The sequence below is a fragment of the Podarcis vaucheri genome (genome assembly GCF_965113315.1).
Source record: "Podarcis vaucheri genome assembly, chromosome: 5".
NCBI classification, from domain to species: Eukaryota; Metazoa; Chordata; class Lepidosauria; order Squamata; family Lacertidae; genus Podarcis; species Podarcis vaucheri.
The window spans coordinates 85,468,346-85,490,118 of NC_138763.1; the positions used below are offsets into that span (position 1 = coordinate 85,468,346).

The following is a 21,773-nucleotide window of genomic DNA, read 5'->3' on the forward strand; positions in this document are numbered from 1 at the left end:
CTGGAATGCAAGGGGCAACCAGGCAAGGACTGTTAATAATCTGTGCATACCATCGTGTGTAGAAGGAGACTCACACTCCCAGTGGCCCTGCACTTCCACATGCAGGTGTTACCTATAGACAGTCTTCCAGGTGTTCAGAGTAAGTACAGAGGAGGGAGTGCGTCCAGGTTTCTTGGTCCCAACCCTGATATCCAGCCCTATCCATGCATTCTGTGTGACATCTGCAAAGGGTTTCATACATAGGACAGGACACACACATAAACTCCTCCCTTTGCAGTGTTGTAACCAAGCAGGGCCAAATTTAGGTCTGATGTGGCCCTAAGCAACTGAGGGTAATGGGGCCCCTTATATGTCCAGCTGTCCTTTGTCAACAGCAAATTGTCACTGTTTTTTGTGTTGAATATATGCTATATGGTAATTTATGGACCTAATAGGCATCTAAAGCCATTTGCACTTAACAAAGTATGTACAGTATTTTATCAAAGTAATTGTCGAAAAGTCCATGCAGAATGTAGGCACCCTGTATATAGAAATGAGCAAACCAGTGATATTTTAGGGAGCAGGCTAGCAGGCGTGACCCATTGCTTACATCATAGGAGCTGACACAACACAAAACACTATTGCTGTATGTAGGTTTTGTTTTATTTGTTTTTTATCTTATATTTTGGAAATGTACATCCAGGGTTTTTTTCCTTTAATTTTTTTTTTGGGGGGGCAAGGGAGTGGGGCCCTAAGTTATAGCTTGTTTAGCTTGTATGTAAATCCGTCGCTGTACCCAAGCATGGATGGTGAAGGGCAAGGCAGGCAGAGCTGATGGGAAGGGTAGGGGAGACATGTGTTTGCATCACGTTAGGTGCATCATCCAATAGGTGAACCACAACGCAGCAATCTTTCAAACTTAGCGCTTCTCCGGGTTTCGCAAAGCAGTTCTCCATCCAAAAGATGTGAACTGGGGGGGGGGGAGCACATGTAAGGTGAAAGCGCACATTAAAATGCACCTGTTAGCAAAAAGAATGAACCAAAATGAATTCCATTTAGAGAAAATTGCTTGCCAAATGTATACATTAGGCCAAGTTCACATATTATGATACACGTGGAGAAAAATGCATTTGCATTTTCCTACAGCCTTTTTAAAAAAAAGAATTGCAAATGTATGTGGAAGTGAGGCAAACTGAATTTCAGATAGGAAAAATCTGAAACTCTTGGATATGGCTGTCCCTAGCTGAGGGTGAGGCAAGGAGACATGGCCCTTCTCCCCTATCTATAGACATGGAAGACTGTCTGAAGTGGACTTTTGTGTGCCCAGAATCTAGGTGTCTACAAGTAGCTCACAAGTACATAAATTGTGTGTGCCTGGGGGCCCTTTTCTGGGCTGAGAGCTGAGAATGGAGAGCTAACAGATGCAATGACTGGGTACATGGAGCCAATCAATGCATAGTGACTGGGGACAGCAGGCAAGTTCTCAATCTCCACTGGGCATTTCCAGATTGTCAGGGTTTTCAGGTGGGATTCAATTACATAATGCCAAATACATGTTGTGTGCAATTCTAGTTGCTTGGAAGGCCTCACACAACAAACCTGCTTCATCCAAACATCAGACTTTTTTCAATAATGAAAGGGTTGGACGATACACTGGAATGTGCAGGATATGACCCTCACTTAGACACATTATCCAACTTCCCCACAAACAAATCAGAACAAATCAAATAGCCTACTGCTGTCTAATGTCCCTGCAAGCAAATCCGGATAGATGCTCAATTAGAAGGTGACAGGGATGCACCTTTTCATGTTGATAGTGTGTTGATGCATCACACAATCAGTCCTGGAGGAACAGCCCAAACACCCTAGGTGCAACTCAGGATAGGTACACCTTCTGAAAGGGTGAAAGGTAAAAAGGTAAAGGACCCCTAGACAGTTAAGTCCACTCAAAGGTGCCTATGGGTTGCGGCGCTCATCTTGCTTTCAGGTCGAGGGAGCTGGTGTTTGTCCACAGACAGCTCTCCGGGTCATGTGGTCAGCAGGACTAAACCACTTCTGGCACAACGGAACAGCGTGATGGAAACCAGAGCGCACGGAAATGCCGGTTACCTTCCCGCCACAGTGGTACCTCTTTATCTACTTGCACTGGCATGCTTTCAAACTGCTAGGTTGGCAGGAGCTGGGACATAGGATTTGAACCACCGTGGTGGGGATTTGAACCACCAACCAGCAGAAAGCACAGGGTGTTAAGGTATGGCAAAGGAACTCTGCTGTGGTGATGGTGCCAAGAATATTTCTCTGCTTTAAATGGTGGTTGGGCCTGTCAAAATAAGCTCCTCTCCGCCTTAATGACAAAACAAAGAAAAGAAAAAAGGGACACTAGACTCTCACTGAATGCCTTTATTTACTCTCTCATCTGCCCTAGCATTTGCATATCCCAAGTTTCAGGGAGGAAGCACCGTGTGTGTGTGTGTGTGTGTGTGTGTGTGTGTGTGTGTGTGATAACACCCTGGTTCTAATGGCTTAATCCTCTAGGTAAGGATGGGAAAACATGATGGTGGGGTGGGAGAGACGAGAAAACCACATACACACATACAACTTTCGAGCAAATGGGCTTGAATATTCATTAAACAACATTTAAATTAAAAACCCCAAACTCTGAAAAGCAGCAGCATATGGCCTGCTTTATTTCGCATAAACCGAAGAGGAGGTTGTGCCATTAGTTTCTGCAGACATAACGTTCATTACAAATGAAGTATGTTTTCCTTTAGGGACTGCGCCTCCATTTCAATAAGCTACTATTCCCTGCAAAGGGAGCTCAGTAGACTTTGCATGTGAAGAACTCTCAACAAAGCTCTTCAAAATGTAAACAAAATTCCCATCAATCTGCTGCTGCGGGGGGGGGGGGGAGAGAGATGGGGGAGGGGGGAAATGAACAAATGAAACTCTTTTAATAGCAGTTTTTTAATATAAAAAAGAAAGGCTTTCAATTGGCAATATTTCATCATGGATTGGTAGGTTCTGTTATCCCTCTGCTAAGCCCTCTCTCCCCAAACACACATACATCCTCCCATTGGATATTAGAAGCAATCGTTCCTTGTTGCAGAGTTATGGAGTCCCCTGCTGGATATATACCTGCTTTGCTCCTGTTGAAAATGTATTTTAGTCCCTTTTGTAAATCTCACAACATCTTGAGGGTACCCAGGGGCCTGAAATTTGGCATGCAAGTAGTCCAACATCAGAAGACTCCTGCTGGATCAATCAAAAGACCAATTTAGTCCAGCATCCTCTTCTCCCAGTGGCCAGCCAGAAGCCCCAGTGGGGGGAAACACAAGCAGCACTCTCCCTACCTGCAATAGCCGGCAACCGGTATGCAGGTAGACTGCCTCTGACAGTGGAGTCCCGATATTAAAAAGGTAAAGGGACCCTGACCATTAGGTCCAGTCGTGACCAACTCTGGGGTTGCGGCGCTCATCTGGCTTTACTGGCCGAGGGAGCCGGCCTACAGCTTCCGGGTCATGTGGCCAGCAGGACTAAGCCACTTCTGGCGAACCAGAGCAGCACACGGAAACGCCGTTTACCTTCCCGCTGGAGCGGTACCTATTTATCTACTTGCACTTTGACGTGCTTTCGAGAACTGTCTAAAAATTGGGACATGTTTCATATCAGTTGATAAGTGGCCATGGCCCACAAGACTGAATGCTCCATCATGCAAAGAAAGTATGACCCTTCCTTGGTTCATGTTTGCTTCTTGAAAGGAGGCATCACTTCACACTGAGTCATTGCATTGCTTTTTAAGAGTACTGGGGCCCTCTCAAAGCACGGGGGGGGGGGAGAAAAGGAATGCAGACAGGTCTGAAACTAGGTTTGTACTTTGCAGAGTTGGGTTTGTTCCTTGCTCTGCTGAGTGTACGCATCTCAACAAGCCAAGCAAAAATTTTCGTTGCCTCAAGCCTATAGCGGCACCAGGACATAATTTGCTTTCTACAGTTCTCCTGTAGTATGTACCCCTCAGACACTCTACATTTTATTTTTTATTTTATTTTCCAATAATCCAAGTCATTTCTGTAAAATGATTGTAAATACGAAACGGACAGTGAAGATGCGGTGGAACAAAGTTTAAAAAAGGTAAAGGACCCCTGACAGTTAAGTCCAGTCGTGAACGACTCTGAGGTTGCGCCGCTCATCTCGCTTTACTGGCGGAGGGAGCCGACGTTTGTCTGCGGACAGTTTTTCCAGGTCATGTGGCCAGCATGACTAAGCCGCTTCTGGCGAAACCCGAGCAGTGCACAGAAATGCTGTTTACCTTCCTGGCAGAGCGGTACCTATTGATCTACTTGCACTTTGACGTGCTTTCGAACTGCTAGGTTGGCAGGAGCTGGGACCGAGCAATGGGAGCTCACCCTGTCGCAGGGATTCAAACTGCCAACCTTCCGCTTGGCAAGCCCAAGGCTCAGTGGTTTAGACCACAGCGCCACCTGCATCCCGGAACAAAGTTAGCCGCAGGAATATTGACCACCTCGCCGTTTCTAATTGCGCTTCCTCTACAGATAATAGTCTGGGGAAAAACCTGACGTTCAAAGGCAGTCTATTAAAAATAGTAAAATGTGAAAAACCTTATAAGATGATAGCAAGACCCGGCCTTAACAAAGAAGCCTGAAGTAGGGCAGCTATCACTAAGATTGCAGCCTCTGCAGATGACAGATGTAGCAAGGTCAGCAGGAGATATGAAGGTGTCTTCAACACACAGTAGGAACAGCATTAAAAGCCTCCAATTCATCAATACCTTCCACATAATTGCTTCACCTCCTACAGGAAAAAGGGTTACCCACAGTATCATCACAGCACGAAGCTTGCAAAACTCAGCATGGTTTTTGGGTTGTTGTGGGGTTTTTAAATCCAGGTTATGAAAGGCTGATACTTATTTGGGCTGTGCTTTAAACACACATTTGTTCTGAAGAACACATTTGATTTTCAAACTGGGAGAATGTGAAAAGGAGAGGCATAGAATTGTTTGTAATACTTTGATTTTTCCATTTCTTTCTTAAAAATCTTCAAACCAAGTCCTTGACGAACCTTTAAAAAAGTCTGTAAGGCAAGCCAGGATGAGAGACATCCCAGAGGTTTATGGGTGAGCTGACATTTGAACCTCATAATTTACATTCCTAACCACTACACCACATTTCTATCCCCATAGCCACAAAATTGTTCTTAACTTGCAGATACGGGGCATCTCCGTCGCCATTTTGCAGGAGAGATTAAAGTGCATACTTGGAAATTTAGCTTTGCACCCTGGCACCCTGGCACAACAAACCCACCTTTGAATCTAACCTCTGTGTAAATTTTGTGTGAGCAAATCAGGATGAATGTTCAGTAAGTAAGTTCTCTTAGAGAACCCATCATCTCAGCTTATAACAGTCTTTGGCTCATAATAGCAGTCCTTTCTGATACTGTTTAGAACAGCCTTCCCCAACCTGGTGCTCTCTATCTGTATTAGACTACAAATCCCATCATGCTCAGTTAGCATGGGGTAAAATCAGAAAGATTTGCCTAATGGATCTTGCAGCACCATAAATTCCTCTGGTCATTTAAAAATCAGAAAGGATGAAAGCACGAGTCTGTGCCTCACTAAGTTTACCAACTCCTCATCTGGGGAGATCATCTGGTTCTTTAACATCTCCAAGACAGGAAGGGTTTCCACAGGGGCGGCCATATTCCATTTCTTGAAATACTTCATCCTTTATTGCGAAACTCCGCTGTTAAACAGGATCATGAGGCCCATGCCTAGAGAGGACTCCTTATGTGGGAAGAATTGTGCCAGATGAAGCCCTTCCTCTTACAGTACTGAGAATGGAAAAGGCACACTGCTAGACCTCTTCACAGCAAACAGTGCACCTCAAACATCCTCTTCAGGCATTGGTTGAATGCGGCAGAGCTATTTTGCCTGTCCTCCCAAGCTCACCCTCTCTCACGAGAGCCCTTTGAATCCAAGGAGGCTTCTCAACCACGTTGGGAGCCTCCATGGCTGCAAAACACCACCCACTGCAAAAGTTCACCCTCATCGCAATAGAAGCAGTTGTACCACCCATCTTGACTTTTCCCTCAGATTAGGCTGAAACAGGGATTAGGTTCCACAATGCAAATGGTTATTTCTCAGGTATCTGAAGCCAAACTGCCCTCCCCTCCACCAACCACCATAGAAAAATAAGTGGGAGAGCGCTATGCTACCAGTTATACCACAACTCTCCTCCTGTCCTAGGCCCTGTGCAAGTTTTTCCTGATCTTCAATCTGTCTTTTAGCTCTCTGCACAGAAGCTGTGCCTGTGGGGCAAATACTGCTTGCTACACTAGTACGTTCCTCTGAATTGGCAGGTGCCAATAACTTCTTTACTCTATACAGCGTCCAGTTTGACTTTGCACCAAATCCATTGGACCCTTTTAAATATGTTTATTCAAGCCGTTAATACTGTGGAATAAGGATGAAACATTAATACATTATTTTTTTAAGAATACAACCAAGCGACCACTCTGCTTTATTTAATACAGTGGTACCTCAGGTTAAAAACACTTCGGGTTACAGACTCCGCTAACCCAGAAGTAGTACCTCGAGTGAAGAACTTTATCTCAGGATGAGAACAGAAATCGTGTGCCGGCGGCACAGCGGCAGTGGGAGGCCCCATTAGCTAAAGTGGTAGCTCAGGTTAAATACAGTTTCAGGTTAAGAATGGACCTCCGGAATGAATTAAGTTCATAACCAGAGGTACCACTGTATAGACGAGAAAGAGAATTTGGGAGCCTCCCAGTGTTGTTGGACGGCTCTCATCATCCCTGCCCATTGGTCATGTTGGCGGGAGCTGGAATTCAGCAACATTTGGGGGAGGGGAGGGGAGGTGAAGCCATGGTTTTATATTGCTGGAGAGAACGTGCCTTCTGCAGTATTGTTTAAAGAGAGACTGCCTCTTTGGCTTCAGCTGCTGTGGTTACACTTCCCTCTAGTGACAACTAGCAGAATACAAAATGCTTCTTTCAAGCAGAACTGCATTTTAGTGTCTTTTAAACCTTTCCTGCCTTATTTTCCAATACAGCTATTCAAAGCATGGCTTATAAATTTCATAAAGCTTACATTTTACGAACGTGAAGTTGAGCAATGTTTCACCAACAGCAAGTCAAAGTTTGTTTTTAATATTACTGCTAGTGGAAGCGAGTATTGGGACTCTGAACTGCATAAGAAAGACTAACCAGCCTGTCCTCATGCAATTATTCTGTGCAGCGTTACTGCTGGCATACAGTACTACCAAATGTTTACCAAGAGCACATCAAAAGGTCTTTTTTGGTGTGCAGGGGAGAAAGAGGTTAGCACCCTTCTGTCTGAGGAGACAATGAACGAGGGCACCCTTGCAGGGGTAATAAACTGAATTTCCTTTTTTTAAAAATCAACATCCTCCAAAACTATTGCTTTGATCCCTCCTCTGGAAATACACTTGCAAGAGGTGTAACTTGTCAGAAGTCATTTGCTGTACCACAGTAGCCTTAGACCTCAGAGCATCACACATCAGCAAGCTTCTTGAGACCTAACCTGACAGGCCATATTAACCCATATACAGATGCAGTAACAGGGGAAAACTTTTTTTTACCTGCTGGATTTCCCTGAAAGAAGTTGGGAATCTTTCTAAGCTGCTCTCACGGCAACATATTGAACCCAAAGCATTGTTTGACAGGAAACATGGCACTACTAAATCTAGTAATTCCTGAACTCAGGAGCAAGACACTTCCATTTATGTGAACTCACAAAGTACATTGGCTTCAACAAATTTAAAACCTAAAAATACACCGGCCACATGTCAAAAAGAAGCTGTTCCTTCTATAAATAACTATTCAGTCTTTTTTTTTTTGCCGTTTCCTTCTCAGCAGAAAAGCTACCCCAAATATGTTGACACAAGTGAGTGAGACACTTCAAGAGGTAGCACATTGGGAAAATCTGGTGTGAAGGGCTAATTGCCATTTTCTTAGTAATTAGGTCCCAGAGGCATCATTACCACATCAGACCCATCAACTGAAAAGCACTTTCAAAAAAAGAAAGTGAAGACTCTTGCAGCTGCTGAAGAGATTGCGCCAATGCTGAGGAAGTTATAGGTTGAGTTCCCTATCGAGAATGTTTTTCTTCATGTTCCATGTGATTTTAAAAATATCCTTTCAGAGGACCCCTTTTGTATCAGCTCATTTGCTAAGGAGCACCTGAGCGTCAGCCTGAGAAACCCACTGCAGCGTAGAATTTTTAAAGGCGTGTTCTGTGACAGTTCAAGTTGGAGGCACTGACAAGTCTCTAGTCCTCATTGCTATAACCAAAGAATGAGACCCAGAACACATCACTCTCTTGTAATTGCACACTGCAGAAAGATCTGCAGTACAGTGGAACCTCGGAAGCCGAACGTCTTCAAACTCTTAACGTTTCGGCTCCTGAACAATCAAAAACCAGAAGTGATTGTTCCGGTTTTCAAATGATTTTTGGAAGCCAAACGTCCAGTGTGGCTTCCGATCGGCTGCAGGAGGCTCCTGCTGCCGATCGGAAGCCGCGCCTTGGTTTTAAAACTGCTCCGTGAGTCAAACAGACTCCCGGAACGGATTAAATTTCAAAACCAAGGTACGTCTGTAGTGTGGAGGAATCTTTCAATGAAGCGTGTGTACCTACCATGGATCTCTCAAAAGAACCCTGGGGTTCCTCAAACTGCTTGAAAACCACTTTTCTGCACTATCACAAAGCATTGCAGGAAACTTTTGAGGCAGGGCGAGAAGAAAAAAAAATAAGTGTTGTCATTTACACCAGTAGTTCCTTATTATGCAGCTTATATAACTTTGAGGCTGAGGAAACTTCACAGTACTAAAGATGAGAGGAGCTGTATATTATGGGTGGGAAGGAGTACTAGGAAAGCTGATTAAGAGACAAAAGTAGCAAGCAGAAACAACCCAAAATAGGGAGTTCCCTGAAAAACTAGGTCTCGGGCAGAACTACATGCCGAGTTGACACAGGGAGGGTTGTGCAGGAGATATTTGGGGGAGCAGGGCATACAGGGGAATTCTGATGGCTTGTTGCTTGTACTGTCAATTGTACCACTGTGACCTATAAAATCTAATGAAAGCAGCATACAAGGTCAGAATTTCACATTGAGTTTTGATCCAACAAGCCAATTCTCTGGCTGTATGTTTCTAGGCTAGTGTAACCATCTTATGCATAAAGCCTAATTCCCCACTCAATCCCTACTCAAGGCACAAGACCTTCCAATCTGATTAACCGCCAGGGCAACATTAAGAGATACTTTTCTTTCTTTCTTTTTTTTTAAGCTACAGATCTGAATTATGCTACATTTATCAAGTAAATTCTAGGAGCCCATCATCTGAGTTTTCACAGAATTTATTTGACCGGAATGCAACACAACAGTACAATCTCCATATATTTTCTGCCAGGATAATTTAATTTCTGTAAAGGAAAGGGAAGAGAATGTCACTCAATATCGTGCACTAAATATACGTTCGTTCTATAAAGCTAAGGAATTCTCCCCCCGCAAACTGTAAGTAAAATTTTTTTGACAAGCATGTCTAAAAGGGATTTTTCAATTGTGTGGCAATTTCAATCCAGCCAGTTGCCCCAACTGTTCAGAAGACTCTGAAGATAATGTGGGGTGCATTTTAACTTTGACTTCTCTGCCCACCTCTTTCCCCAACCCTTGAAGATGGGAGGAGTTAGGCTGTGCTGAGGAGCCAGATCACTCCCCACAATACCCTTCAAGGAAGAACTACTCCCTGCTGCAGGTATTTATGATAGTTACTGTGACATGCACCTAAAGGAGGTTTTTAAAGAACCCCAATGAAGGAAGTTAACCATCAGTTATCAGACAGCCTTCAGGAGGAATGAACTTCTGAAGAGACTAGCAATAAGCAGGTCCCTCAGCAATGAAGGATGGATGTACTTTTACCTGTTAAAATCCACTGCTGGCTCACTGTAAGAAAGAGAGAAAAAGATGTCAGTACATCTTTAATCACATCATTTTCATTTAAAAGACAAGACAACCCCTTTAGGCTATGTAACATTGTTTTTACACTACTGGATGGCACCTACAGTGGTGCCTCGCAAGACGAAAAGAATCCGTTCTGTGATTCTTGTCTAGCGGTTTTTTTGTCTTGCGAAGCAAGCCCATTGACGGATTAGCGCTATTAGCGGCTTATCAGTTTATCGGATCAGCTGATAAGCGGCTTAGCTGCTTAGAAAAAGGGGGGGGAGGGGAAAAAACCCGCAGGAACTTGCAAGACATTTTCGTCTTGCGAAGCAAGCCCATAGGAGATTCGTTTTGCGAAGCACCTCCAAAACGGAAAACTCTTTCGTCTAGCGAGTTTTTCGTCTTGCGAGGCATTCTTCTTGCGGGGCACCACTGTATTTCCATACCTTACATGTATACAGAATTAATTTTAGTTGTAGCCTTGGGCTAACTAAAGAATCAGGCCCAGAATCTTATTAGCAGGCTTCCTGTTTCAGTTGTGTCAAGACCCAAGTTTGCAGCATAAATAGTACAGCGATGAAACACAAAGGATTAGGTGAGAAAAAGTCAAGTTGCAGGACGATTTTGAAGGTGAGAGAAAATAGCCACAGTTACTTAGGAGCTGGCTGCTTGTCAAGTGAATAGCTTAAGAAGCAGTTTGCCACGGTTAAGGGTAAGTTGTTCGCAACTTAAGGGGGATTATTGCAAACTAGACAAAAGGCGAACAATTCCTTGCCTCCCAGTACTAAAAAGAAGCTTCTCACAAAAAACCAGGACACTTACTAAATAAACACATATCAATGTACAAGCCTAAGTGGTATGATAAGGTCTACTATACAAGGATTCAAATACTTGGTGTGCATTTGCAATTATATTTAGAATATGCAATTGCTAATATGCAGCAGTGAGCCACACTATGTGACCTATGTAACAGCATCAGGCCATATTCCTCTCTACAGTGGTACCTCTGGATGCAAACGGGATCCGTTCCAGAGCCCCGTTCGCATCCTGAGTAGAACGTAACACGCATCTGCGCGTCGCCACTTCCGCGCATGCGAGTGACGTCATTTTGAGCGTCTGCACTCCATTACTTCCGGGTCGCCACAGAGCATAACTTGAAAATGCTCGACCTGAAGCACATTTAACCCGAGGTATGACTGTACTCCATAGCTCAGCAGCCACTAGAATACAGGAAAGTATAGATAAACTGAGGGGTTTGTGGTCCTGGATAATGGGACTGTTCTGTGCTTGTGGTGAAGCAGGAGGTACATTTAACTATTTGAAAGCCTCAGATAAAAGTTAAAGCCTAGAACAATATGAGTTTTTATAGTGTATGAATTGCCACTTGCATTAAAAAAAGAAAAGAGGACTAAATCCTCACCATTCAACAGAAGGGAACAGGATTTCGAGTGTTTTAGTTACCAACTTGTTCAGCTATAAGCAGTTCTCACATGTAAATTCAGCCCGCAATGTAGTGTTTTTATAAGCAGAATATTTGCCTTGATGTATGGTTAGCCTGAAGCATGAAACTTCACCACGCTTTCAAGAAGGTTGTTGCACACTAAGTGAGAACATGCAACATACATTTTAGACATCTAGGGCCACGCTTGTTCTCAATACGGGGGATGCTACTCAATTTATACATGTTGTATATTAACTACAGCACATTTAAGCTTACAAACCTGCCTGATACTACAGCAAAGGATTTCCTACTGGAAATTAAAATCTATAGAGGCAGGAAAACTTTGTTCCAAAGCAAAAACACACACAAAGCAAGGGAGCATTAGGAAGTCAAGCAAGTGATGCATAATACACGCAATCACATCCATGCTTATTCTCGGTACCTGCTAGGCACTTCATTTCTGATCAACAAGAATCCCAAGAAAGTAGGAAAAAAGTTGAAAGTAAAGGATTACTACTAATCAAAAGATTGAATTTACAGTAAGTCAGTCATTTAATGAAAAGGTTGAACTCAAGGCTATTTAAAATCCAAATTTAAACCATGCTTATGTTAAAAATGCCTACTGGGTTTAAGTCTGATTTCTGCACTGTTATATGTTAAGCAAAACTTGTATTCAACTTGAATGCTCCACGTTTCAACTCCATTAAATGCCAGGAAGTGTTTTTCTATTTACCTGTACCCACTTTACTGAGGGACATTTCAAGTCTCATTTAGTTGCCAGTAGTATGTGCTAATTTGGAGGGTAAGGCAGGACAGGATGGGGTCAGGCAAGATCTACTTTAGCTACGCAAGAGGGAAAGGGTGGGAAAAAGACACTCCAAAACACTCCATCTTCAGATGAAGACTTTGGAGACTAGGTATTGTTACCTGTTTACTTTGTTATCTACTAAGTAATAAGAGATGCACAAAAGCTAAACTACTTGAGAAGCTAAGAACTACGCAGCATCTCAGCGTTACCTTCTGCAATCCACAAGTAAAAGTTGAAATTTGAAAGAAAAGGAAAAGGTTATTTTTGTCATGAAACATCCAATATAGTTACAGCAATGACTGCGCTTATGAGCACTGATGGGTTGAACTTACCTTCTTGCCAGCTCCAACATTTGCTTTAGCTGTTCCTCTGACTTTCTTCATCCTGTTCTTACGTTCTTTACGCTGTTTCCTTGAAGTCTTTTTCTTTTCATACAAACCATGCTAGTAAAAGGAAAGCAAAGTAAATCACTCAAAGTACACACTGGCATTTAACCTTGGACAGTCACAGCATTGGAAAGGATCTCAAAAGACATCCAGTCCAATCCTGCTGCCAATGAAGGAAATCCACTACAGTGGTACCTCAGGTTACAAACTTAATTCATTCCAGAAGTCCATTCTTAACCTGAAGCGTGCATTCCCTACATAGGCCTCCCGTGGCCCTGGAAGCAGATTGTGTTCATATCCCGGGGAAAAGTTCGCAACCCAGGACACCTACTTCCGGGTTTGCGGAGTTCATAACCCAAAGCGTTCATAAGCAGGACAGTTCGTAACCCGAGGTACCACTGTACAACATCCCTGGTAGGTGGACATTCAGTCTCTACTTAAAAATGTAACAAAGCAGAGCCCACCAGCTTCCAAGGCAGTTGACTCCAATACTGAACAGCTTGTAAAATGCTTTTTCTTCTCATTTGAACCCAATACAGTCGTACCTTGGTTTTTGAACAGCTTAGCTCTCAAACATTTTGGCTCCCGAACGCCACAAACCCGGAAGTGACTGTTCCAGATTGTGAACTATTTTTGGAAGCCAAACATCCGATGGGGCTTCCGCAGCTTCCTTCAGCCATTCAGAAGCTGCGCTTTGGTTTCCAAACGTTTTGGAAATTGAACAGACTTCCAGAATGGATTCTGTTCAACTTCCAAAGGTACGACGGTAATTCAAGTTGTGGCCTCTGAAGCGACATAAGGCAAATTCACTCTCTCATTTATTTGACAACCCTTCAAAAGTTGAAGATGGCTCTCATTGTCATGTTCTAAACTCTAAGCCAGGCTCAACACACCCAGATCATTTGAACCTTTCCTCACAAGACTTGGTACCCAGGCCTCTCATGATGTATGTAGGCACACTAAAAAGTGGCGACGTTGGCAATTTCAGTAGAAGAAGAAGAAGAAGAAGAAGAGTTTGGATTTGATATCCCGCTTTATAACTACCCGAAGGATTATCAAAGCGGCTAACATTCTGCTTTCCCTTCCTCCCCCCACAACACTCTGTGAGGTGAGTGGAGCTGAGAGACTTCAAAGAAGTGTAACTAGCCCAAGGTCACCCAGCAGCTACATGTGGAGGAGCGGAGACACAAACCTGGTTCACCAGATTATGAGTCTACTGCTCTTAACCACTACACCACACTGGCTCCTAGCAGGACTGTAATGGCAAGCATTTATAGGAACAGGAAGTTGTTACAAGTTAACCATGGGAGAATCGTGGAATTGTACACAGTTGGAAGGGATTACAAGCGTCTTCTAGTCCAATCCCCTGCAATGCAGGAATCTTTTGCCCAATGTAGGGCTCAAACCCACAGCCCTGAGATTAAGAGTCTGATGCTCAACCAACTTAGCTATCCCAACTGAGCACAGCATCTGCTTTGCATGCAAAAGGTTCACTGCAATGAAGGGACGGACAAGATACACAGATATAAATAAAATACTGGTGTAATTAATATCAACCTTCTTAATACCACTAAGTACAAGAATAGTTTAAGATACCATTTTAAAATCAAAAATTCAACAGGAAGAGTGCAATTTTAACAGAACAAACGCTTCAAAAGGTCCCAGAAAGAGAAAAACCATTTGGCACGACCACCCCAGTCTGTCCAAACAAGGTAAAGAATCGAAGAAGCCTACCCTGGCTAGTCTGTGCTTTGGTTCATTTTTCTTTGCATAGTCGAGGGAATCGTAGATCATGCCAAAGCCTGTTGTCTTCCCACCTCCAAAATGAGTCCTGAAGCCAAAGACGAAAATGACATCTGGGGTTGTCTTGTACATTTTGGCCAACTTTTCACGGATTTCAGTTTTGGGAACAGTGGCCTTTCCAGGATGAAGAACATCTATCACCTATAAATACAGAATTGGCAAAACATTAAACATTTTTTATGTATTGGGGGGGGGAGACCTATGAATGCAAAGAGCTTCACAAAAGTTACTATTTGTGAGCTACTTTATTTTGTCACACACATGTAGACCCTAAACATCCTCTACGGAAATCCAGCTGTCCCCCAGCACTGATGTTATTCAGGTGGCAATAAAAAAACCTATTTATATTTACATACTTTTTGCACATAGTGCAGATGGCAGTCCTGCAAAAATCTACTGGGTAGGTTTCACCTAATGTCAGTGGAAGAACTTTATAAGGGCTTCTTTAATAGAACTTTCCTCCCCTCCCCTCAAAATTGGTTCCAAGGAGTCGGGAGAAGCCCAAGTAGCATGTGCGGCAAAATGTTCTCTCTGGCAAACCAATGTGCTGGTGCAGTGGAAACATCTAAAATAGCAAATCGAATGAATTCCACCAGCTGATTGTGCTATACTGGTTTTCTTTATATGCAATGCACTTTAAGGGCTTTTCTGTCATTTAAGACTGCTTCAGTATCACAGGAAGCGTAAACCACAAGGCAAAACATGCACATCAGAGTACAAGTTGCTCCTAGCACAATGGTAGCAATGCCCTGTGTGGAACATATATATTAGGATGCAATATAAACTTTTGAACATGGGAATGAGAAGCAGTACAGAAACATTTGTTAGGGGAAAATTCAGGTTCCACTGCCACATTCTGGAATATAGCTAGTAATTTCTTTAGCTTCTAGTCTTCCTGTACAAAGCATTCTTAAGTTCTGAGTCTATTACAGCTAGTTTCAGTTGGAAGGCGGGATCACTGGTGTTCAAATATATATTAACTTATGAACTAGAAAGTTAACAATACATTCAACATATAAATGAATAAAAGATTGATAAATCTGAGTAGCCCTTATTTACCCTCACATAGAAAGATTGACAAACCAGCTGGAACCATTCCAGCTTTCCAATGCACTCCTTGCTATGCCACAGTATGTTATCATGCCAAAAAATAACATTAACAGTGGGGGGAGCATGACAATTCATCAGATATTTTAGCAATCTAAAATAAAACTTCTCGATAACCATTCAAGAAACTTTGCAACTCAAGATATTAGCACAGTAACAAAAACAGATCAACACACTGTAGCGTCCCAAAATATAATGCTATATTACTAATTAATCCAGGGGGAAAACTGAAGTCACTAAATTTACCAACCTCAGCTTTAACACAGACATAGAACTTTATGTACGTGAAAATTAGGCTATGATTATGAATGAATCAAATAAAAGTATTAACACATCTGCCTCACCATCTGCTTACGCTGAAGCAGCCTGTTGGTCATGAACTTCCTTGTTCGGATGGTGACCGTGTCGTTCTGCAACAAAAAAACCAAATTCCAAGACACCGTTTGTATTAATGTCTGCCAGTGCAACGATTTGAAGCTACCTTAAAGTGCCAAATTTCAACTATTTTTAAAGGGAGGGGTATAAACTGCTACCTACCCCCACCCTGCCTTTGAAGTTTTGGCAGATAAGAAATAAAACAATGAGATAAAATAGCGATGCATTGAACTAGTAGCCCTTCCATAAATCCGGCGCCCTCCAAGTGGTTGAGATTCCCAAATTCTCACCAGCCCCGGCAAGCACGGCAAGGGATGATGAAAATTGGAGATACAGAAACAGCAGCAGTACTTTGGCAGAAAGCTGGTACAGGAGAGGGCATTTTGATATAACACACACACCGCCATCCCCGTTTATTGGTAGACCAGGCCGCACACTAAGCCCGAAAGCAGAGCGGTGGAGGGGGGGTGCGCCGTTCAGAGCGCGAGCCGGACACCTAAAACTCCCTCCTCCCGCCCAATAACAGGCCCAGCACAACCAGAAAGCCCCGCTGAAGGGAGAGCAGCCGCTCCGAAGGCCAGCGGGAAAAGGATGGCGCGGGGCTAATTCGGATTGAAGCCGCCTCTCCCAGGGAACTCGGGGGAGCCCGATGAGAACTCACCATCTTGGCGGCGTCTCCGGCAAAAGGAAGGAAGGAACTTTCGGCAGCCAATCATATAGCGGCGCTCGCGCGGAGGAAAAGGAGGCGGGCCTTCGCGTCCAAAGGGGGAGGGCACAGAAAACGCGTCGACGGAAGTCGACGGGCGACCATAGAGACTTCCGAGTGTCGGTACGGATGCCTGGGTGACCTCTTTACTAAGAAAGAAAAGAAACTCGTTTCCAAATCGCTGACCTGCGTGTCGGCTTTTCTTTGTACCGTGAGGACAAACAACGTCGGCTTTAAACCCTTTAAGGTTGCCTGTCATAAGGCACCGCTCGCCTGCCAGCTAATCTCACAGCTTCACTTGATAGATGACTGTTATATATTCAATATCTGTGCCGCCTTTCGTCTGAAGAAACACAGGGCGGTTTACAGTAGAAAAACACAAAAATTGCAGCTTGCTGTAAGAATGGACAACAACTATTAAAAGATGACCTGGATATTAAACAAGTTGTGGCAATAGGAAGAAGAGGTGGACGTATGCTCGCAACGGGAGTGGGAAACCTGATTTTAAGAAATTGCATTACATTAAAGTCATTTGGGCGGATTTGTAATAATTTGGGAAACTAATAAAAATATTATTAAAAAGAAAAACACAAAAATACCATACAATAAGAACAAACGAATGCACACACTTTAAAAGGCCACAATAGATGGTTTAATCAGCAAAGGGCTAATTAATGAAAAGGTAGGGAAGCAAAAAAATATTTTGCAATACGAAAGTACCAAAATGCGCAATATAGTTGTGGTTCCAAACCGCCCTGCGATCCTCGGGTGTTGGGAGCCGTAGAAATTCAATAATAATAATAATAATAATAATAATAATAATAATAATAATAATAATAATAATACAACTTTCTCTGGTCTGGGGCGGCTGATAGGTGGGTCGCCCCCCCCCCGCGCGCGCTCTCTCACCTGCGCGCTCTCCTTCCCTTTCGTCGCACCTCCGGCCATTAGGTGGCGCTGCGACGCCGGGTGGCTGCGGCGACCCTTCGCGGCGACGCACGCGCCCGATGCCCGTCTGCCGGCTCCGGTGTGCAGCTCGCTCGGGGGAAGGAGGAGGCGGCGGCGGCGTTGGCTCCGCACGGCTCCGTTCTCTTTCCTTGCGCCGTCCCCGGGCGAGAGAGGGGAACCGCCGCCATGGTGAAGGAGCAGTTCCGCGAGACGGACGTGGCCAAGAAGATGTAAGCGGGACTCGGGGGGGGGGCGGCGAAGAAGAAGCTTGTCACGTTTGGGGGGCGAGGAAAGTGGTCCGTTGAGTGGTGTGGAGGGGAATGGTGCAGCAGCACGGGAGGCACCTTACGAAGAGCCCCTTTTGGAAAGCAGAAGGGATCATTTATTTTTATTTATTTATTTTGAAAATGATTTTTATTTGATTTTACAAGCGTAGAGTTATAACAATACCAAGTACAAATATCCACATTTAGAGAGTTCTCCAGACTTCCCAGCATCCCCCTCCCCTTATTGTCAGCATTTTCAACTGCATATTATTTCAGAATCCATATTTTGTATCTGTCCATAATTGTCCACAGTGGTTGTTACATTACAAGTGTTATTCAAATCCTGCTATTGTTTTCATCTGCTTACAGTGGTCCCCTAAATAAATTATAGAATTTCCCCATTCTTTCTTAAAGTTTTTGTCTTCTTTGCTTATCCTGGGATAAATCTATTTTTAGCTCAGCCAAAAAAAGAAAGAAAAGGAAGTATTTTGGAAATCTAAATATATGCAATTTTGTTTACATTAGATAGCTATATGTTCTGCTTGCATTTTCTCTTTTGCAAGCGTAGCTTGCCCTGGGACTTCATTAGGGTGGGGGAATAAAGTAAAATAATACAAAAAAGTAATTTTCTGTAGTATTTAAACATGCCTTCCTCTTGTAGTCAGCATTTCCCCATGGTTGTAGGATTCTGTGGTTCTATATCATGCATGTTGATTGTCCCATAAAGTGGTACCTCGGGTTACATACGCTTCAGGTTACAGACTCCACTAACCCAGAAATAGTGCTTCAGGTTAAGAACTTTGCTTCAGGATGAGAACAGAAATCGTGCTCCAGTGGCATGGCAGCAGGAGGAGGCCCCATTAGCTAAAGTGGTGCTTCAGGTTAAGAACAGTTTCAGGTTAAGTACGGACTTCCGGAACGAATTAAGTACTTAACCTGAGGTGCCGCTGTATAAGTTTGTGGGAGGTTTGCATCCTTATACACAGAGTTTCTTCAGCCTGTGCCCTCAAGAAAGTACTTCTTTACACAGCACATAGTTTAAAGGATGGAACTTGCTCCCACAGGATGACCGCCAACCTAGATGGCTTTAGAAGAGGATTAGACAAATTTGTGGAGGGCTGTCGATAGCTGCTAGACATGGTGGCTATGCTCTGCCTCCACAGATGTAGCCAGCAATGCTTCTGAATACAATTAAGTTTGTAACTAGAGGTACCACTGTACCAACCAGTTGCTGGAAGTCACAGGAGGGGAGAGGGCTCTTGGGATCGAATCTTGCTTGCTGGTTTCCCACAGGCATTTGATCAGCCACGGTGAGAACAGGATGCTGGACAAGATTGGCCCTTGGCCGGATCCAGCAGGCTTGTCTTACGCTGGATAAAATGTTAAATACCAAAACGAAAGACAAAGCAGCAGGAAATCTCAGGTGGTTGCTGGTCTCTTCTGTTGAAATCACCAGGCTGTTTTTATGTTGTTAAGTGAGGAGGCATCAGGGACTTCATGCTTTCCATCACCTGTGGCTGTGCTTCTAGAAGTTTCAGCATCGCTAGCCACCCAACAACATTTCATTATATTATCTAATGGCAACTAGTCGCAGAAATAAAAAAAAATCTTTAAAAATCTACTTTTCCACAGTGTAACGTAGAGTGAGCTCCTACCTCTTGCTTCTTGCCTCACTTCACATTCTGACAGATAGACTATAGAAGGGAAGAGGATAAGATCCAGCTATTAAACTCAAGCATCCTTGCTGTCTGTGTACATGAGCGCTTGTTTATGGTGTCGGGGTATGTGCAATACTCAGGAAAATATCTGTTTTTAATTCACTTTTTGGCTTAGTCTTGAGCTAGCCAAATAAGGCTTCGTGTCTTATGTGAATCGTACATTTAAGGGAGACTCTTGACCAATATTGGAGATTACAATGGGTGGTCTGTTGGGGCCAGGCCACTCATGGCTTTATATGCTAAAGTCCGCACACTGAATTGTGCTTAGAAGGCTGCAAGATATAAATACAGAAGTCTGGTGTGCTGGATTCTTGGTATTGCTTACTTGTCAGAGGCAAGTCACTCTCTGTATAAGCAGAGACTTCAAAATAGTCATCCAGCGTATCTCCATTTTGTGATATATCTGGTGGTGTTTTCTGTTCTAGAAGCCACATCTGCTTTGGGATGAAGTCTCCAGAAGAGATGCGACAGCAGGCTCACATCCAGGTGGTTAGTAAAAACCTATACAGTCAAGACAACAATCATTCACCTCTGCAGTATGGTGTACTGGACCACCGAATGGTAAGACCTTTTGTTGTTCAATCATATCCCACAATGCAAAGTAGTATAAAGTATCTCTAGTTAGAAAGGATCTAGGTTGCAGGACTTTGAAAAAACTCAACCTGTGGAACTGCTGTCAGGCAGTGGAGATAGGCGAGAGATGGGTGACTTGACAATATAAAACAGCTTTGGATGCTTACATTCCAAAAATGTTTTTTATGAACCCATTGCTTTCAGATCATATCAGTCTTTTCTAGTGTGCAAAATGTATGTTGATGAAAAACTTACTTGAGGTCTAGAATTGTAGGCTAAAATAAAGCTTGATTTCTGTAGTCTGGTTTTCTTTTACTGAAAAGAAGAGCACTTGTTATGTACGCTTATTTGTGGCTAGATAATTGTGTATGGATGCATGTGTGTGTGGACTTGCGAGAACTAAGATCCATGTGAGTTCTAAGATTACAAAGGAGTAATAAAGCCATATACCGCCTGTGACACATAATTAGTAGTGGGGTGTCATCAGAGAGCAGCTTGACAATATCTTATCTATTTAATTTGATTTATTAAATTTCTATACTGCCCTTCATCTGAGAACCACAGTGCAGTTTACAATATAAAAACCCAAAAAATACATAACATAGTAGCAAACAAAAATAATGCACACAGAGAAAGTGTGTGTGTGTGTGTTTAAAAGATTGTTTAATTAGTCAAAGTCCTGGGAGAAGAGGAATATTTTTGCCTGCCACCTAAAGATATGTAGAGAAGGCGCCACTGTTAATTGTTTTATGCATTTCTACTCCCAAGGGTACGAGTGAGAAGGATCGTCCCTGTGAAACTTGTGGAAAGAATCTGGCGGAGTGTTTGGGTCATTATGGCTACATTGACCTGGAGTTGCCTTGTTTCCATGTGGGGTACTTCAAAGCCGTGATAGGCATTTTGCAGGTAAAGTTGCATTTAATATCAAGGACTGGAGATGACAGAGATTGAGGGACACTTGACATGCTGTTCCTGTTGTGGGCCGTTGCCTATGATGATGTCCTCTGATAGGAGACCAGGGTTCAAATTCCCACTCAGCCATGAAGATCACTGGGTGACTTTGGGTCAGTCATTCTTTCTCAGCCTATCCTACCTCTCAGGGTTCTTGTCAGGGTAAAATGGAGAGGAAGAGAACTATGTACAGTGGTGCCTCGCATGACGAAATTAATCCGTTCTGCGAGTCTCTTCGTCTTGCGGTTTTTTCGTCTTGCGAAGCACGGCTATTAGCAGCTTAGCGGCTATTAGCAGCTTTAAGAAAAAGGAAACAAACTCGCAAGACGTTTCGTCTTGCGAAGCAAGCCCATAGGGAAATCCGTCTTGCGGAACCACTAAAAAAACGGAAAACTCTTTCGTCTAGCGAGTTTTTCGTCTTGCGAGGCATTCGTCTTGCGGGGCACCACTGTATGCTGCCTTGAGCTTACTGGAGGGAAGGTGGACTAGAAATTAATTACAGTACTGTGCTTACCTGATGTTCAATATATAAAGTTTCTGAGTAGTTATTATTAATGAAGTGCTCAGTAGAATAGACTCCCTCCTCCCAAAAGCATTCATATAGATATTTGGGCTTTTGCCATTTCCTTAGATTTACTGCATAGCATAGCTTTGAAGAAGAATATATGACAGGAAGCTCAACTCATTCAGCCTTCCACAGTGTCCCTGTATCTGCATATA

The 21,773-nt window shown here is 43.4% G+C and overlaps 2 protein-coding genes across 4 annotated transcripts in view; one reads left to right on the top strand and one right to left on the bottom strand.

Annotated features, from left to right (window-relative positions):
• Positions 1-9,372: 9,372 nt before the first annotated feature.
• Positions 9,373-16,642, bottom strand: RPS24 (ribosomal protein S24). Of its 2 annotated transcripts, XM_082225157.1 has the most exons (7): positions 16,553-16,642; positions 15,861-15,926; positions 14,341-14,550; positions 12,553-12,663; positions 11,855-11,872; positions 9,951-9,974; positions 9,373-9,454 (listed from the first exon to the last, which is right to left on the bottom strand). In XM_082225157.1, the coding sequence occupies exons 1-5, from the start codon at positions 16,553-16,555 to the stop codon at positions 11,867-11,869; spliced, it is 396 nt and encodes a 131-aa protein (XP_082081283.1). In that variant the 5' UTR covers positions 16,556-16,642; the 3' UTR covers positions 9,373-9,454; positions 9,951-9,974; positions 11,855-11,866. The 2 variants fall into 2 exon arrangements, with proteins under 2 accessions (XP_082081283.1, XP_082081284.1); XM_082225158.1 differs by lacking the exon at positions 11,855-11,872.
• A 957-nt stretch (positions 16,643-17,599) lies between these two features.
• POLR3A (RNA polymerase III subunit A) overlaps positions 17,600-21,773 on the top strand; it is a 59,682-nt gene continuing 55,508 nt past the window's right edge. For both annotated transcript variants that reach the window (XM_082225117.1, XM_082225118.1), the window contains exons 1-3: positions 17,600-17,775; positions 19,955-20,090; positions 20,871-21,008. In XM_082225117.1, coding sequence (XP_082081243.1) covers positions 17,732-17,775; positions 19,955-20,090; positions 20,871-21,008 — 318 coding nt within the window. In that variant the 5' untranslated portion in view covers positions 17,600-17,731. The remainder of the gene's footprint in view (positions 17,776-19,954; positions 20,091-20,870; positions 21,009-21,773) is intronic.

Excerpts from the sequence above, each read along its gene's own strand:
- RPS24 (XM_082225157.1), bottom strand. Across the intron at positions 14,551-15,860 it reads TGCTTCAGCGTAAGCAGATG|GTGATAGATGTTCTTCATCC; the intron begins GTGAGGCAGATG and ends CTGTATTTATAG. Across the intron at positions 12,664-14,340 it reads CAAAGCACAGACTAGCCAGG|CATGGTTTGTATGAAAAGAA; the intron begins GTAGGCTTCTTC and ends TCCTTTTACTAG.